Source organism: Dendrobates tinctorius, unplaced genomic scaffold, assembly GCF_039654945.1.
Source record: "Dendrobates tinctorius isolate UK_male_01 unplaced genomic scaffold, ASM3965494v1 ptg000054l, whole genome shotgun sequence".
Classification (NCBI taxonomy): domain Eukaryota; kingdom Metazoa; phylum Chordata; class Amphibia; order Anura; family Dendrobatidae; genus Dendrobates; species Dendrobates tinctorius.
Genome location: NW_027361722.1, coordinates 618,690 through 638,292, shown reverse-complemented (window position 1 = coordinate 638,292; position 19,603 = coordinate 618,690). Strand labels below are relative to the sequence as shown.

The 19,603-nt window shown below is 49.8% G+C and overlaps 1 protein-coding gene across 4 annotated transcripts in view; it reads left to right on the top strand.

Moving 5' to 3' along the window:
- Nucleotides 1–19,603, top strand: part of POPDC2 (popeye domain cAMP effector 2) — a 68,774-nt gene that overhangs the window by 35,889 nt on the left and 13,282 nt on the right. For 3 of the 4 annotated variants that reach the window (XM_073576965.1, XM_073576964.1, XM_073576966.1), the window contains exons 2-4: nucleotides 13,522–14,023; nucleotides 15,000–15,108; nucleotides 18,691–19,179. In XM_073576965.1, coding sequence (XP_073433066.1) covers nucleotides 13,536–14,023; nucleotides 15,000–15,108; nucleotides 18,691–19,146 — 1,053 coding nt within the window. In that variant the 5' untranslated portion in view covers nucleotides 13,522–13,535 and the 3' untranslated portion in view covers nucleotides 19,147–19,179. The remainder of the gene's footprint in view (nucleotides 1–13,521; nucleotides 14,024–14,999; nucleotides 15,109–18,690; nucleotides 19,180–19,603) is intronic. The other variant, XM_073576967.1, reaches the window with a different exon arrangement.

The window sequence follows — 19,603 nt, the reverse complement described above, 5'->3', positions numbered from 1 at the left end:
CATCGTGCTGGGGTTCCCCTGGTTGCAAATCCATAACCCAGTTTTGGATTGGAAATCTGTGTCTGTGGTGAGTTGGGGTTGTCGGAGTGCTCTTAGTGACGCTCCTGTTTTTTCCACCTCTCCCCAGTCGCATGATGTTCCTGACTATTCGGCTGATTTTTATGATGTGTTTAGTGAGAGTAAGTCTGCATCTTTGCCTCCTCATAGGAGTTATGACTGCAATTGAGCTGAGTCCTGGGTGTAAATTTCCCAAGGGTCGACTTTTTAATTTACCTGTACCCGAACATGAGGCTATGCGTTCTTATATTAAGGAGTCGTTGGAGAAGGGTCATATTAGACCATCCTCTTCACCCTTAGGTGCTGGGTTTTTTTTGTGGCCAAGAAGGATGGTTCATTAAGGCCTTGTATTGACTATTGCTCCCTTAACAAAATTACTGTTAAATATCAGTATCCGTTACCCCTGATTTCTGATCTATTCTCCAGAGTTGAAGGTGCTTGCTGGTTTACCAAGCTTGACCTCAGGGGGGCGTATAATCTTATTCGCATTAAGCATGGGGATGAATGGAAGACGGCGTTTAATACTCCGGAGGGACATTTTGAGTACCTGGTGATGCCTTTTGGGCTCACTAATGCCCCTTCTGTCTTGCAGTGCTTCATGAATGATATTTTCCGGGACTTTGTGGATAAGTTTCTGATCATCTATTTGGATGATAATTTGATCTTTTCCAAGGATTGGGATTCTCATGTGGAACATGTTCGGACTGTGTTCCGGATTTTGAGGGGAAACTCCCTGTATGTTAAGGGATCGAAATGTCTTTTTGGTGTACAGAGGATTTCATTTTTGGGATTTATTTTGTCTCCGTCAACTATTGAAATGGACCCGGAAGGTACAGGCCATTTATGATTGGGTTCAGCCCACTTCTTTGAAGGCTCTCCAGAAGTTTTTGGGTTTTGCTAATTTTTATCGTAAGTTTATAGCCAATTTTTCTGTTATTGCCAAACCATTGACTGATAATAATAATAATAATAATAATAATAATAATAATAAATTTTATTTTTATAGCGCCGACATATTCCGCAGCACTTTACATTTCAGAGGGACTGATTTGACTAAGAAGGGCGCTGATTTGCTGAATTGTTCTCCAGAGGCTGTTTCTTCTTTTCAGGAGCTGAAGCGGAGGTTCACTTCTTCTCCGGTTTTGCGACAACCCGATGTCTCACTTCCATTTCAGGTGGAGGTGGATGCTTCAGAGATTGGTGCAGGAGCTGTTTTGTCCCAAAAAGATCCTGTAACATCTAAAATGAACCCCTGTGCCTTCTTTTCCCGAAAGTTATCTCCTTCGGAATGCAACTATGATGTGGGGAATCGAGAACTGTTGGCCATGAAGTGGGCATTTGAGCAGTGGAGACATTGGTTGGAGGGAGCTAGACATCAAGTTGTGGCCCTCACTGACCACAAGAATTTGATCTACCTTGAGTCGGCTAAACGCTTGAATCCGAGACAGGCCAGGTGGGCCTTGTTTTTCACATGTTTTGATTTTGTGGTCTCCTCCCAGGCACTATGAACGTTAAGGCTGATGCCCTCTCTAGGAGTTTTTTGGCCGATTCTCCTATTGTGACCAAGCCTGCTACCATCTTAGGTGAGGGGGTGGTTCTTTCTGCCATCTCGCCTGATTTGAGACGTGCTCTGGAGAAGTTTCAGGAGGATAAGCCTGAGCGTTGTCCCAGTGGTAGGTTGTATGTTCCTGACCAGTGGAGGAGGAAAGTAATGTCTGAGGTTCATTGCTCCGCGTTGGCTGGTCATCTAGGTATTTTTGGTATTAGAGATTTGGTGAGTCGGTCTTTTTGGTGGCCTGCCTTGTCTCGTGATGTCAGAAATTTTGTGCAGTCCTGTGGGACTTGCTCCCGATCTAAGCCTTGTTCTCGTTCTAGTGGGTTGTTGATGCCTTTGCCAGTGCCCAGGAGGCCATGGACCCATATTTCAATGGATTTTATTTCTGATCTGCCTGTCTCTCAGAGGATGACTGTTATCTGGGTGATTTGTGATAGATTCTCTAATATGGTCCATCTTGTACCACTCCCTAATTTGCCATCTTCCTCAGAGTTGGTGCCCTTGTTTTTGCAACAGGTGGTTCGCTTGCACAGGATTCCTGAGAACATTGTATCGGACAGAGGAGTTCAGTTTATCTCTAGATTCTGGAGGACCTTTTGTTCCAAGTTGGGAATTCAGTTGTCTGTTATGATTGAGTCACAGCAGGAGGCAAAAACAGAAATGCAAGCTAAGTCCAGAAAACCAGAGAGGTTGGCAGCTATCGGATTGCAGACCCCTGAATCTATCAACACAACTAGCAGTAGCCGTGGGGGGTTCCTACAATGCCCTAGACCCCTCGATCACAGCCGGAGGACTAGATAGCCTAAAGACAGAAAGGGAAATCTAAACTGCCCCAGAGCAGACCCCACAGCAAAAGGCAGCCCCCCACATATAATGACGGTGAAGCAAGAAGAAAGAACACAACACAGACAGAAAGATAGACTGAGCAAAGACGGGGCCCAAGCTAACTAGATAGGAAAGGACAGGAAGGCTGCTGTCTGCAATCCGTGAAAAACCCTATGAAGATAAGGGCCAACAGACTGACAGTGAAAAAGGCCCTGAAGACGCTAGGCTTCAAAAAGACTATGTCAGTACTCAGGAATATTCTGAAGACAGAGCAACAGGCAAATGGAGATTCAGCAAACCCCAGCAGGGAATGGCAGAATCCAGAAAAGCAAGGCAAAAAACAAAACACAAATGCAAAAAGGCAAAGCAGCAAACTTAGCTTTAGAGGAGCAGGAATCAGACTGGTGTCCTAGAAGTCCACAGAGAAATCACCCGCAGGGCAGAAGGGCGTTGGCAGCCTTATATCCAGTCAGTGACTCCACTCAGCCAGTCATCATCATTAGGCTCAGGTGCCTGATAATCAGGCTCACTACCTTCCCTCACCAGAATAGGGAGTTCACCAGACCTCAGTGACAAAGGGGAAAATGAACTCACAACAGTTGTCCTTCTTCTCTGCATTTCACCCTCAGACCAATGGGCAGACGGAGAGAACAAACCAGACTTTGGAGGCTTATTTGAGATGTTTTATATTTGCTGATTAGGATGATTGGGTCTCATTTTTACCCTTGGCCGAATTTGCTTTAAATAATAGAGCTAGTTCTGCCACTTTGATGTCACCCATTTTCTGTAACTTTTGGTTTCATCCTCGATTTTCTTCAGGGCAGGTGGAGTCTTCTGCCTGCCCAGGGGTTGACACTGTGGTGGAAAGAATGCAGCAGATTTGGGACCAAGTGGTGGATAAGTTGTCTCTTTCCCAGGAAAAGGCCTAGCGGTTTTCTAACCGGCATAGGACCATTGGTCCCCGGTTTAAGGTGGGTGATATGGTCTGGTTGTCATCAAAGAATATCTCTATGAAAGTGGCTTCTCCAAAGTTTAAACCTAGATTTATTGGACCTTACAAGATTTTGGAGATTATTAATCCGGTCTCTTTTCGTTTGGCTCTTCCTGTCACATTTAAGATTCATAATGTGTTTCATAAGTCCTTGTTGAAGAGGTTTGTTGAACCAGTGGTTCCTATGGCGGCACCTCCTGACCCTGTGTTGGTTGAAGGTAACATGGAATATGAGGTAGAGAAGATACTGGATTCCCGTCTGGCTAGACGGAGACTCCAGTATTTGGTTAAGTGGAAGGGTTATGGTCAGGAGGATAATTCCTGGGTCTCTGCCTCGGATATTCATGCCGAAAGATTGGTGCGTGCTTTTCATCGAGCTCATCCTGATCGGCCTGGTGGCTTGGATGAGGGTTCGGTGACCCCTCCTCAAGGGGGAGGTACTGTTGTGAGCTCATCTGTTCATTCATCTTTTGTGTCCAAGGATCTCCCTCTTCTGGTGAAGGAAGGTAGTGAGGCTGATTACCAAACACCTGATCAGGTGGATGGTGACTGTATAACGGGAACTTCTGACTGGATATAGGGCAGCTGACGCCCTTCTGAGTTGCTGGTGATTTCTCTGCTGGATTCTTGGAGACCAGTCTGATACCTGCTTCCCATAGATAAGTTTTTGCTCTGCTATTGAACTTATTAGTTTTGGTTTTGTTTACCTTGTTTTTTGGAGTTCAGCCATCCCCGGCCGGGGGTGTGCAGGATTCTTTTTCCTTGATCAGTGTTCTCTTTTGCTCTGCTTCCAGAATATTCTGAGTGCAGATATAGGGTTTGAAATCTAGTGACTTCAGGGTCCTTTTTGCTTATCAGTTGTGTTGGTAATATTTTTAGCAGGGTTTTCTCGGATTGCAGACAGCAGCTTTTCTATCCTGTCCTTTTTAGTTAGCTTGGGCCCCATCGTTTGCTCAACATATCTTTCTATCTGTGTTAGTGTTTTCATCTTGCTTCACCGTCATTATATGTTGGGGGCTGCCTATTGCTTTGGGGTCTGCTCTGGGGCAGTCAGTTTTTCCCATCTGGCCTGGGGGGTTGACTGAGTCCCAGACCCGGAGGACACGGCACAGAAGCAGGCACCTCTTTGTGCAACAGACTGTGAGTAAAGCTTTGGAACTACATGCCCTGGTGTCCACTTATTCCAGCATCAACCTGCCCGGCCCCGCTACATCCCCTGCGCCTGACACTACACCACCAAAGTGTCACCATATCTACTCTGCCCTGGGACAACAGCCCTGCCTGTGGAGGGCTATAACATCACTGCTGCACCACACCATCTGTCCCAGAGGATCTGTCTGCAGCGTCGGCCTAACATCTACATTGCCGAACACCACAGGTGGCGTCACGACTTATTCATTCACACTGAACATTTACCATGGGCGCCCAGGGCCATGGGTCGGGTCACAGCTACTGTGACAACTCCCATTGAGATCCACCGGGCCCGGTACCAAGTACCCCACAGCCCTCGGTGTGAGGGCGTCCCATTTGCATGTGTGTAAAGTCCCTGAAAATCTCACTGAGAGTTTAACCACACTGTGATTGCATGTGTGTAATTCCCTGAAAATCTCTCACTGAGAGTAACCACACTGTGATTGGATGTGTGTAATTCCCTGTAACTCTCACTGAGAGTATAGCCAAGTGTTTGCATGTGTAAATTCCAATCTCTCACTTGAGAGTATAACCACACTTGTATACCAAAAACCAAAACTGAGGCTGTGTTCACACACAGTGTTTTTTTTAGCGGTTTTTACCGCGGTTTTCGCTATAAAACCGCTAAAAATAAGCTGCACAGTCATTTCTATGCATTTTGCACTTTTTGTGCACATTAATGCATTTTTTACCGCGAAAAAAACGCATTGCGGTAAAAAACGCAGCATGCTCATTAATTTTGCGGATTTTCCCCGTTTTAGGCCTCTTCCATGCGGTTTTAAACCGCTGCGGAAAAAAAATGCATAAAAACCGCTTAAAAAACGCAAGCGGAAAAATAGGTGCGGTTTCTGGGAAGGGATTCAGGTTTTTGAGCAGAAAATTTCTGCAACGTGTGCACTTAGCCTAAATGTACCTTTTTTTGCAGGTATACCCATACGTAATTTTGCCTGGTTTTAAAATAATACTACGGACAGTTTTTATAAACAGTTTTTATTAATTTTTTTTTTTCACAAGTAGGAGCTACTCTGCTCTTTATTTTAAATACCACAATAAATGAAAAATAAAAAAAACAGTGATATACTACAGAAACACCACATACAATACACAATCACAGCACAGTTGCAAATATGCAAATAAAATTACAGTACTTTGAAAATAAATTCAGTACACATGCAACAGAAAGGCTGTGTGCACACGCTGCGGATTAGGTGCGGATTCATCCGCGAGGATTTTGTAAAATCCGCAGGTGAAACCGCAGGTCAAAATACCTGCGGTTTTACCTGCGGATTGCTCTGCGGTTTTGCCCTGCGGTTTTTCATCTCCTCAATGGAGGAGATGGCAAACCGCAGCAGAATCCGCAGATAATCCGCACGGAAAATTCCGCACCGTCTGCATTGTGGTTTTTGATTCCCATAGGGAATCATGGTACTGTACACCGCAGCAAAACTGATGCGGAACCGCAGCAAAATCTGCAGCGTGTGCACACAGCCAAAAGCAAAGTATGAAAAAAAAAGCATAATAAAAATACACACACACAGACATGCAACACTGGGAGGCCACGAACATACAGGCAGGAAGGCAGACCACACACACAAACACGCGGGCCACACACACACAGGCAGGCAAGCCACAGACACACAGACATGCCCCACACAAACAGTTTAATACTCACACAATTGGTGGCTTTGGTAGCAGGCCTCTCCGTCCTGGCTTGGTGCTGGGCAGCTGGGCAGGTTATGGCAGGCTCTGTCTCTCTTCTCAGCTGGGGGTCTTGCTGCTGGGCAGGTGCTGGCTGGCTCTGGGTCTTCAGTCTGGCTGGTGCCGGATGTCTGGGCCCAATGATTAATTAGCCCACCTTATATAGAATTTGGACTGTCTGGAAAAGTATCTTTTTTTCTGAGCATGCTCAGTGCGATTTAGCGGATTCCGCCGACCATAGGCGCTCATTCTACCACATGGTGGACGACGGCGGATCCGCCGTCTCCCACCATTTTGAAGGCGCCAAAAAACGTTGCAAAGTCCGTTCACCTCAGACAGAATCCGGCAGAAATCTGGCGGATCCGCCGAATAGCGGACGTAACGGCCGACCATCTGCCAAAATCCGCCACTAATGTATCTCTATGGGAAAAAATGGCGGATCCGCCACAAGAAAAGCAGATCCACCATTTTCAAATTTTGGCGGATTTTGACTGATGGTGAAAAACTGATGTGTGAAACAGACCTTAACTGCCTGAAAGCCCCCTATATAAATGTGTATGCAATTTTATTTATTGGCATGTTAGTGGTTAAAGACTCCCTGTAAATATCATTCTGAGCAGCACATTGTCCTGTGCACACATGTGCTGCTGAGAACAATAAAACACTGAAGAGGCAAAATGTGAAAACCAGAATGTACTGTATGTCAATCCCAAAAATTTTGGCCACAACTTTACATGCAGATTTATACAGTCATGCCCCACACAGCTTCCAGCTAACCCCAGCTTACCCCAGTGTTATTTATGACCTTGTTTACTCTGGCTTGATTGTATGCATCTGGTCCACTCTTAATTGTCTGACCAAGATGAGCAGAGAGCACTCCTCTCTGCTTCACACCTGACTGCACTTAGTTGTACATATATTGCATAGCTCAAGTCTGCATAGACTTCAGTCTGCAGTGTGATTCCTAGAAGTGTGTCCTAGAAGTGTGAAGATAAATTTTAGAATTAAAACCAGAATTGAACCTGAAGGTAACTGTACACAGTCAGTTTAAACAATGTTTCTGTTTGTTTTCACTTTCACCCCTATAATCCTTCACTTTCTGCTAATTCCCCTAATCCCTACTCCTAGTAAGGAACTGTTCATCTCTTCTTCAATCCTCCCCATCCACCTCACCTCCTCCTCAAAACTGTTCCTTAACATACAGTCCTCTGTCTCCAAACACAGACAGCCCCCTCATGCCCTCTCCTGCTCCCACCTGCTAACACTTTCTCTGCTCCTTCTCACTGCTGGTGATATCTCTCCAAATCCTGGTCCTCCTCACCACATTCCCACAGTCATTTCTACCTCCCATCCACGCTCTATCACAACCTTCCGTAACCACTCCAACCTTATACCCATTCACCCAGCCCCTGCTTCCCCAGTCCCACTAACAGGAGCTCTGTGGAACGCTCGCTCTGTCTGCAACAAGCTTTCCTACATCCATGATCTTTTTGTTACTACCAAACTTTCCTTCCTCGCCATCACCGAAACCTGGCTCACCCCTTCTGACACAGCCTCTCCTGCTGCACTTTCATATGGTGGCTTCCACCTTTCTCACCCCTCCCCGCCCCAGCAGCAAACATGGCGGAGGAGTTGGTTTTCTCCTGTCAGATACCTGCTCCTTCACCCCAATCCCACTGCCACCCTCTGTTACACTCCCTTCCTTTGAGGTGCACTCTGTGCGCATCTACTCCCCCTCCAACCTCCAACTGGCTGTCATCTACCGCCCCCCAGGGACATCCACCACCTTCTTTGACCACTTCACCACCTGGCTACTTCATTTCCTTTCCGCAGACATCCCTACTATCATCATGGGTGACTTCAACATCCCCATTGACACTTCCCTCTCAGCTGCCACTAAACTTCTATCTCTCACTTCCTCCTTCGGCCTCACTAAATGGTCTTCTACAGCCACCCACAAAGATGGCCACACACTGGACCTCATCTTCACCCGCCTCTGCTCCATATCTAGCCTCTCTAACTCACCTCTACCTCTCTCTGACCACAACCTTCTCACATTCTCTTCCCTCTCCACTCCATGTCTACAATCCCCACCCCATAAACTTTCACATCCTCGCAGAAATCTTAAACACCTTGACCTACACTCATTCTCTGAATCCCTCCTCCCTCTCACAGATATGTTCTTTACACAATGCAGATGACGCTGCTGCTCTATATAACACCACAATAGCTGTAGCTTTGGAATCTGCTGCCCCACTTACACATACCAAAGCTCGCAAAATCAACAGACAGCCCTGGCACACCAGCCTGACGAAAGAACTGAGGCGAGCTTCCAGGGCTGCTGAGCACGGATGGAAAAGATCCCACTCCAACGAGCACTTCATCGCATTCAAACAGTCCCTCACTACTTTCAAGACCACACTCGCCACAGCTAAACACACCTACTTCTCATCTCTCATATCCTCCCTGTCTCACAACCCTAAACAGTTATTCAACACCTTCAATTCCTCCGTCCCCCAGCACCTCCTCCCTCCCCACTCATCTCAGCTGAAGACTTTGCCTAATTTTTCAAGCAGAAGATTGATAACATCAGAGACAGTTTTAGTCAACAACCCCCAGAGCCCCTCCTCCCGACTTCCCAGCCCTCCACCTCCAAAACCAACTTCTCCACCATCACAGAAGATCGACTCTCCACTCTAATCTCAAGATCACATCTCACCACCTGTGTACTTGACCCGATCCCATCCCACTTCATCCCAAACCTCACCACAGTCTTCATCCTAACCCTAACCCATCTCTTTAACCTGTCACTAACAACTGGTGTTTTCCCCTCAAGCTTTAAACATGCCTCCATCACACCTATCCTCAAAAAGCCCTCTCTTGACCCATCCTCTGTATCTAGCTATCGCCCTATATCACTTCTCCCCTATGCCTCCAAGCTACTGGAACAACACGTCTACCTTGAACTGTCCTCCCATCTCTCTTCTTGCTCCCTCTTCGACCGCTTACAATCTGGCTTCCGGTCACACCACTCCACTGAAACTGCCCTTACTAAGGTCACCAATGACCTCTTAACCGCCAAGAGCAAGCGACACTACTCTGTCCTCCTCCTCCTGGACCTGTCGGCTGCCTTTGACACAGTGGACCATTCCCTATTATTACAGACCCTCTCATCCCTTGGCATCACAGACTTGGCCCTATTCTGGATCTCAACATACCTAACAGACCGGACATTCAGCGTCTCCCAATCACACACCACCTCCTCACCTCGCCCCCTATCTGTCGGAGTCCCACAAGGTTCAGTCCTAGGACCCCTGCTCTTCTCCATTTACACCTTTGGCCTGGGACAGCTCATAGAATCTCATGGCTTTCAGTATCATCTCTATGCTGATGACACACAGATCTACATCTCTGGACCAGATATCACCTCCCTACTAACCAGAATCCCACAATGTCTGTCCACTATTTCATCCTTTTCTCCGCTAGATTTTTGAAACTTAAAATGGACAAAACAGAATTCATCATCTTTCCCCCATCTCACGTGACCCCCCCAATGAACCTATCCATTACAGTCAATGGCTGCCCACTCTCCCCAGTCCCACAAGCTCGCTGCCTCGGGGTTATCCTTGACGCTGATCTCTCCTTCAAACCACATATCCAAGCCCTTTCCACTTCCTGCCGACTTCAACTCAAAAATATTTCACGAATCCGTTCATTCCTCAACCAAAAATCTACAAAAACCCTAGTCCATGCCCTCATCATCTCTCGCCTTGACTACTGCAACCTCCTGCTCTGTGTCCTCCCCTCGAACACTCTCGCCCCTCCAATCTATTCTAAACTGTGCTACCCGACTAATCCACCTGTCCCCCCGCTATTCCCCGGCCTCTCCCCTCTGTCAATCCCTTCACTGGCTCCCCATTGCCCAGAGACTCCAGTACAAAACCTTAACCATGACATACAAAGCCATCCACAACCTGTCTCCTCCATACATCTGTGACCTCGTCTCCCGGTACTTTCCTGCACACAACCTCCGATCCTCACAAGATCTCCTTCTCTACTCCCCTCTTATCTCCTCTTCCCACAATCGCATACAAGATTTCTCTCACGCATCACCTCTACTCTGGAACTCTCTACCACAACATAGCAGACTCTCACCTACCATGGAAACCTTCAAAAAGAACCTGAAGACCCACCTCTTCCGACAAGCTTATAACCTGCAGTAACCACCGATCCACCAAACCGCTGCATGATCAGCTCTACCCTCACCTACTGTATTCTCACCCATCCCTTGTAGATTGTGAGCCTTCGCCGGCAGGGTCCTCTCGCCTCCTGTACCAGTTATGACTTGTATTGTTTAACATTATTGTACTTGTTTTTATTAAGTATACCCCTCCTTACATGTAAAGCGCCATGGAATAAATGGCGCTATAACAATAAATAATAATACAGTCACCACTAGAGGGAGCTCACTACATACAGATTTATACAGTCACCACTAGAGGGAGCTCACTACATACAGATTTATACAGCCACCACTAGGAGGCGCTCACTACATACAGATTTATACAGTCACCACTTGGCGGAGCTCACTACATACAGATTTATACAGTCACCTCTAGAGGGAGCTCACTACATACAGATTTATACATCCACCACTAGGAGGCGCTCACTACATACAGATTTATACAGTCACCACTAGGGGGAGCTCACTATGTACAGATTTATACAGACACCACTAGAGGGAGCTCACTACATACAGATTTATACAGTCACCACTAGGAGGAGCTTACTACATACAGATTTATACAGCCACCACTAGGTGGAGCTCACTATGTACAGATTTATACAGACACCACTAGAGGGAGCTCACTACATGCAGATTTATACAATCACCACTAGAGGGAGCTCCCTACATACAGATTTATACAGCCACCACTAGGGGGAGCTCACTACATATAGATTTATACAGTCACCACTAGAGGGAGCTTACTGCATACAGATTTATACAGTCACGACTAGAGGGAGCTCACTACATACAGATTTATACAGTCACCACTAGGGGGAGCTCACTACATACAGATTTATACAGCCAGCACTAGGAGGCGCTCACTACATACAGATTTATACAGTCACCACTAGAGGGAGCTCACTGCATACAGATTTATACAGTCACGACTAGAGGGAGCTCACTACATACATATTTATACAGTCACCACTAGGGGGAGCTCACTACATACAGATTTATACAGTCACCACTAGGGGGAGCTCACTACATACAGATTTATACAGACCACTAGGGGGAGCTCACTTCATACAGATTTAAACAGTCACCACTAGAGGGAGCTCACTACATACAGATTTATAAGTCACCACTAGAGGGAGCTCACTACATACAGATTTATACAGCCACCACTAGGAGGCGCTCACTACATACAGATTTATACAGTCACAACTAGGGGGAGCTCACTACATACAGATTTATACAGTGACCACTAGAGGGAGCTCACTACATACAGATTTATACAGTCACCACTAGTGCGAGCTCACTACATAGAGATTTATACAGTCACCACTAGAGGGAGCTCACTACATACAGATTTATACAGTCACCACTAGGGGGAGCTCACTACCTACAGATTTATACAGTCACCACTAGAGGGAGCTCACTACATACAGATTTATACAGTCACCACTAGAGGGAGCTCACTATGTACAGACACCAATAGAGGGAGCTCACTACATACAGAGTTATACAGTCACCACTAGGAGGAGCTCACTACATACAGATTTATACAGCCACCACTAGTTGGAGCTCACTACATACAGATTTATACAGTCACCACTAGAGGGAGCTCACTATGTACAGATTTATACAGTCACCACTAGGGAGAGCTCACTGCATACAGATTTATACAGGTACCACTAGAGGGAGCTCACTACATACAGATTTATACAGCCACCACTAGAGGGAGCTCACTATATACAGATTTATACAGCCACCACTAGAGGGAGCTCACTATATACAGATTTATACAGGTACCACTAAAGGAAGCTCACTACATACAGATTTATACAGCCACCACTAGAGGGAGCTCACTACATACAGATTTATACAGTCACCACTAGAGGGAGCTCACTATATACAGATTTATACAGTCACCACTAGGGAGAGCTCACTACATACAGATTTATACAGGTACCACTAGAGGGAGCTCACTACATACAGATTTATACAGCCACCTCTAGAATGGAGCTCACTACATACAGATTTATACAGGTACCACTAGAGGGAGCTCACTACATACAGATTTATACAGCCACCTCTAGAATGGAGCTCACTACATACAGATTTATACATCCACCACTAAGGAGAGCTCACTACATACAGATTTATACAGCCACCAATATGGAGAGCTCACTGCATACAGATTTATACAGTCACCACTAGAGGGAGCTCACTACATACAGATTTATACAGCCACCACTAGAGAGAGCTCACTACATACAGATTTATACAGCCACCACTAGGAGGTGCTCACTACATACAGATTTATACAGCCACCACTAGAGGGAGCTCACTACATACAGATTTATACAGCCACCGCTAGAGGGAGCTCACTACATACAGATTTATACACTCACCACTAGGGGGAGCTCACTACATACAGATTTATACAGCCACTACTAGAGGGAGCTCACTACATACAGATTTATACAGCCACCACTAGAGGGAGCTCACTACATACAGATTTATACAGCCACCACTAGAGGGAGCTCAGTACATACAGATTTATACAGCCACCGCTAGCGGGAGCTCACTACATACAGATTTATCCAGCCACCACTAGAGGGAGTTCACTACATACAGATTTATACAGCCACCACTAGAGCGAGTTCACTACATACAAATTTATCCAGCCACCACTAGAGGGAGTTCACTACATACAGATTTATACAGCCACCACTAGAGCGAGTTCACTACATACAGATTTATACAGCCACCGCTAGCGGGAGCTCACTGAGGGTAGATGTATACAACTTGAGTTCAGATAAGTAGGAGGAGTAGAAAATGATATGAAGTGATCGCCCCCATCAGTGTTATGAGTGACGTTTCGTTCTTTCCCGTCTGCGGCCGTGTTTTTAGTGTATATTATTAGACAGATTGATCCGTCACGGTGACCTCCTGTCCTGTTCTTCTCTGCAGGTGAAGGAGTAAGGATGTCGGCCTCCAGTTCAGAGCTGGACCACTTCTTTTATGCCCCCCAGTGTGTGGGATGGAGGTTCTACATGGAGGGCAGCATGTACCAGCTGGCCAGCTTCATTCTCTTGCTGGCATTCATGGGGGGCAGCGGCATCTTGGGTTGCATCTACGTCTTTGCGCTGCTGTCCGTTGGCTTCTTCTGCATGGTGCTGTGGGGCTGGCTGTGGGCCTGCGGGGTGGACACGGTGGTCTGGAACGTGCTGCTGATGGTGGCCTGCCTCGTCCAGATCGCTCATCTCATCTACCGACTTCACGGAGAATCTTATGGCCAGGACTATGATGCCGTGTACCGCACCCTGTACCAACCGCTGCAGGTTCCTTTGCCCGTCTTCAAGGAGATCGCTCACTGCAGCGGCATGGAGGTCCATCCACTGGGAGCGGACCAGAGCTACGCCCTGGAGGGCAAGACCCCTATTGACCGTCTGTCTCTTCTCATCTCTGGCAGGTGGGTGCGCGGTGTGGTCACAGGATGTCGGGTGCTGTAGATATTACTGCACATGCACAGCGCCAAGTAATCGGCTGCTGAGCGGCCTCAGAGTAACCGGGGTCTCAATCCCTGATGCTCCAACACAGAGAACCGATTGCCTGGATCCCTGGTGGGCTAGGGCAGACAAAGGGTTAATGTTGGTGGGCTAGGGCACGATAGGGGTTCAGTGGTTCCTTTCTGCAGAGTATCCACTCTACAGATCTGCAGCACATCGCTCCTCTACTGACTGATGTATAGTGATATATCCTGCAGATTATTACTCCTTGGACCTCTGCAGGTTATTCACACTCGAATGAGTGGACTAACAAAACCCGTAGTCCAAAACCAAGTGTCCAGTAGGGGGGCTCTCAAAATGGCACATAGAAATGATAAGCCAGCTAATCCAGTATGGCAAATCCCCACATGAAATCAATCACCATAATAAGAAGCACAATAGCCAATTTCAATATAAACTGTAAGAGGAAAGTACAAAACCCTCCAACACTGGGGCCTGCATAAATGCCACCTAAGGGATGCAGTGAAAACTATATGAATTCCTCCATAGATAAACAAGCAAACTTACACAGTAACAAAATAAAACCTAAAGTAATAAACAGATGGTTTTACCTGCTATGCAATAAGACATGGACCAGTGTTGGGGCCGGAGCCAACCGAGAGACCTCCCTCACCCCAACGCGCGTTTCGCCCAAGCTATGGCAGGCCCCAGTGTTGGAGGGTTTTGTATTCCACCTGAGTGAGTATGATGTTGGAAGTGTCATATTTGTTGCGATACATTGTGACAAATTCAGATATAACTATGGTAACTCTGCAGATTATTATTCATCTGCAGCAAATCACTCCTCTATCTTCTGACTGCTGCATGGTGATATATCCTGCGGATTATTACTCCTCTGACCTCCCTGCAGCTCATCGCTCATGTCTGTCTGTGTCGCAGGGTGAAGGTGAGCCTGGACGGTCAGTTCTTACACTACATCTTCCCATACCAGTTCCTGGATTCTCCAGAGTGGGAATCTCTGCGGCCCTCGGAAGAAGGAACATTCCAGGTGAGGAGACGCAGGAGGCGGAAGTGGACATTTCCTCTAATTAATCTGCTCCAATAAAGCAGTCTCACTTTAAAGGGGTTTTCCACGTTTATTTCCTGTAGAAATAAATCCATCAGTATTCCCCCCTGCCGCTCCGACATCAGTATTCCCCCCTGCCGCTCCGGCATCTTTATTCCCCCCTGCCGCTCCGGCATCAGTATTCCCCCCTGCCGCTCCGGCATCTTTATTCCCCCCTGCCGCTCCGGCATCAGTATTCCCCCCTGCCGCTCCGGCATCAGTATTCCCCCCTTCCGCTCCGGCATCAGTATTCCCCCCTGCCGCTCCGGCATCAGTATTTCCCCCTGTCGCATCGGCATCAGTATTTCCCCCTGCCGCTCCGGCATCAGTATTCCCCCCTGCCGCTCCGGCATCAGTATTCCCCCCTGCCGCTCCGGCATCAGTATTTCCCCCTGCCGCTCCGGCATCAGTATTTCCCCCTGCCGCTCCGGCATCAGTATTCCCCCCTGCCGCTCCGGCATCAGTATTCCCCCCTGCCGCTCCGGCATCAGTATTTCCCCCTGCCGCTCCGGCATCAGTATTTCCCCCTGCCGCTCCGGCATCAGTATTTCCCCCTGCCGCTCCGGCATCAGTATTTCCCCCTGCCGCTCCGGCATCAGTATTCCCCCCTGCCGCTGCGGCATCAATATTCCCCCCGCCGCTCCGGCATCAGTATTTCCCAATGCCGCTCCGGCATCAGTATTCCCTCCTGCCGCTCCGGCATCAGTATTCCCCCCTGCCGCTCCGGCATCAGTATTTCCCCCTGCCGCTCTGGCATCAGTATTCCCTCCTGCCGCTCCGGCATCAGTATTCCCCCCTGCCGCTCTGGCATCAGTATTTCCCCCTGCCGCTCTGGCATCAGTATTCCCTCCTGCCGCTCCGGCATCAGTATTCCCCCCTGCCGCTCTGGCATCAGTATTTCCCCCTGTCGCATCGGCATCAGTATTTCCCCCTGCCGCTCCGGCATCAGTATTCCCCCCTGCCGCTCCGGCATCAGTATTCCCCCCTGCCGCTCCGGCATCAGTATTTCCCCCTGTCGCATCGGCATCAGTATTCCCCCCTGCCGCTCTGGCATCAGTATTTCCCCCTGTCGCATCGGCATCAGTATTTCCCCCTGCCGCTCCGGCATCAGTATTCCCCCCTGCCGCTCCGGCATCAGTATTCCCCCCTGCCGCTCCGGCATCAGTATTCCCCCCTGCCGCTCTGGCATCAGTATTTCCCCCTGTCGCATCGGCATCAGTATTTCCCCCTGCCGCTCCGGCATCAGTATTCCCTCCTGCCGCTCCGGCATCAGTATTCCCCCCTGCCGCTCCGGCATCAGTATTCCCCCCTGCCGCTCCGGCATCAGTATTCCCTCCTGCCGCTCCGGCATCAGTATTCCCCCCTGCCGCTCCGGCATCAGTATTTCCCCCTGCCGCTCTGGCATCAGTATTCCCTCCTGCCGCTCCGGCATCAGTATTCCCCCCTGCCGCTCTGGCATCAGTATTTCCCCCTGTCGCATCGGCATCAGTATTTCCCCCTGCCGCTCCGGCATCAGTATTCCCCCCTGCCGCTCCGGCATCAGTATTTCCCCCTGTCGCATCGGCATCAGTATTCCCCCCTGCCGCTCCGGCATCAGTATTCCCCCCTGCCGCTCCGGCATCAGTATTCCCCCCTGCCGCTCCGGCATCAGTATTCCCTCCTGCCGCTCCGGCATCAGTATTCCCCCCTGCCGCTCCGGCATCAGTATTTCCCCCTGCCGCTCTGGCATCAGTATTCCCTCCTGCCGCTCCGGCATCAGTATTCCCCCCTGCCGCTCCGGCATCAGTATTTCCCCCTGCCGCTCCGGCATCAGTATTCCCCCCCGCCGCTCCGGCATCAGTATTTCCCCCTGCCGCTCTGGCATCAGTATTCCCTCCTGCCGCTCCGGCATCAGTATTCCCCCCTGCCGCTCCGGCATCAGTATTCCCCCCCGCCGCTCCGGCATCAGTATTTCCCCCTGCCGCTCTGGCATCAGTATTCCCTCCTGCCGCTCCGGCATCAGTATTCCCCCCTGCCGCTCCGGCATCAGTATTTCCCCCTGCCGCTCTGGCATCAGTATTTCCCCCTGCCGCTCTGGCATCAGTATTCCCTCCTGCCGCTCCGGCATCAGTATTCCCCCCTGCCGCTCTGGCATCAGTATTCCCTCCTGCCGCTCCGGCATCAGTATTCCCCCCTGCCGCTCCGGCATCAATATTCCCCCCGCCGCTCCGGCATCAGTATTTCCCAATGCCGCTCCGGCATCAGTATTCCCTCCTGCCGCTCTGGCATCAGTATTCCCCCCTGCCGCTCCGGCATCAGTATTTCCCCCTGCCGCTCTGGCATCAGTATTCCCTCCTGCCGCTCCGGCATCAGTATTCCCCCCTGCCGCTCTGGCATCAGTATTCCCTCCTGCCGCTCCGGCATCAGTATTTCCCCCTGCCGCTCTGGCATCAGTATTCCCTCCTGCCGCTCCGGCATCAGTATTCCCCCCTGCCGCTCTGGCATCAGTATTCCCTCCTGCCGCTCCGGCATCAGTATTTCCCCCTGCCGCTCTGGCATCAGTATTCCCTCCTGCCGCTCCGGCATCAGTATTCCCCCCTGCCGCTCTGGCATCAGTATTCCCTCCTGCCGCTCCGGCATCAGTATTCCCTCCTGCCGCTCTGGCATCAGTATTCCCCCCTGCCGCTCCGGCATCAGTATTTCCCCCTGCCGCTCTGGCATCAGTATTTCCCCCTGCCGCTCTGGCATCAGTATTCCCCCCTGCCGCTCCGGCATCAGTATTTCCCCCTGCCGCTCCGGCATCAGTATTCCCCCCTGCCGCTGCGGCATCAGTATTTCCCCCTGCCGCTCTGGCATCAGTATTCCCCCCTGCCGCTCCGGCATCAGTATTCTCCCCTCCCTGGCGCTCTGGCATCAGTATTTCCCAATGCCGCTCCGGCATCAGTATTCCCTCCTGCCGCTCCGGCATCAGTATTCCCCCCTGCCGCTCCGGCATCAGTATTTCCCCCTGCCGCTCTGGCATCAGTATTCCCTCCTGCCGCTCCGGCATCAGTATTCCCCCCTGCCGCTCTGGCATCAGTATTCTCCCCTCCCTGGCGCTCTGGCATCAGTTTTCCCCCCTGCCAATCCGGCACCGGCTTTCACTGCTGCCTCTGTACTTTTGCTGATGGAGTTGCAGCAAAGAAATCTAGAAAGTCTGGGGCAGCAGCGCTGAGCCGGCGCTGGAACAAAGTATAAAATTTGAAAGCTAATGTCCCTTTAAATAAAATCCTGTGATGTCCATTATGGGGCGGGGCTCTGACAACCTCGCAGACATGATCTAAAGGCTGGTTGTCACTTCATGCGAATGGCAGGTCATCACTAACAAGCTGATATCACCCTGTACATGATCTATACGTATGTGGCAGTTGTCACCGCACTGTGACCATCGCAGGGCAGCCATTGGTCTGTGATCTTGCATGGCCCCGCCCCTGAGGAGCTGTCACTACTGATAAGGATGATAGGGGCAGCAGTGACAGCCTCAGCCATTGCTTTGTTTTCCTCCAGGTGACCCTGACAGCGGAGACAGACAGCACGTTCATCAGCTGGCCACGGAAGAAGCTCTACCTCCTGCTGGTTCGGGAAAAGTACATCTCCCGCCTCTTCTCTGCACTCCTTGGCTTCGACATCTCTCAGAAACTCTATGCGCTTAATGACAAGCTCTTTGCCAAGTTTGGCCTCCGCTTTGACATCCGCCTGCCCAGCCTCTACCACGTCCTGGGGCCATCGCCAGATCCTGATATAGGACCGGTCACAGAGCATTTGGTCTCCAACCTCCCACAAGCTGCTCCACCCCCCCAAAGGGCATCTGCCAGCCTTCCTCACCAGCCAGCGGGCACCAGGGGCTCCCGGCCTGACAGTGGCAATCTGGGTGAGGACTCCAGTAGCCTCATTCTAGAGGACTTTGCGGAGCTGCCTGGTTCCTATATGGATTATGTGAGCGAGGGGGAATATATGAAGTGAGCGGGGGCGAGGCAGCTGGCATGGGCACACCCTGTAAGTACCACCCTGCCTGCCTGCTCATACGGAGGGTGCCTTTGTGCGTTTGTGGCCCCCGGCTGTCTAACTTGTGTGTCATATCAGCTGGGGACGTATCCGCGTGGTGTTCAGTAGCCATTCATGGGTCTGTGCCCGGTGTCAGGGGCCCTAGAACTAGTGCTTCTTGCCCTACAGAAGTCCTCCGCGTGCTGCAGTGGCCACAGCACGGACTGACGCTCCGATATAGACGGTGGCACAGACTGACGCTCTGATATAGACGGCAGCGCAGACTGACGCTCCGATATAGACGGCGGTACAGACTGACGCTCTGATATAGGCGGCACATACTGACGCTTCAATATAGACGGCAGCGCAGACTGACGCTCCAATATAGACGGCAGCGCAGACTGACGCTCCGATATAGACGGCACATACTGACGCT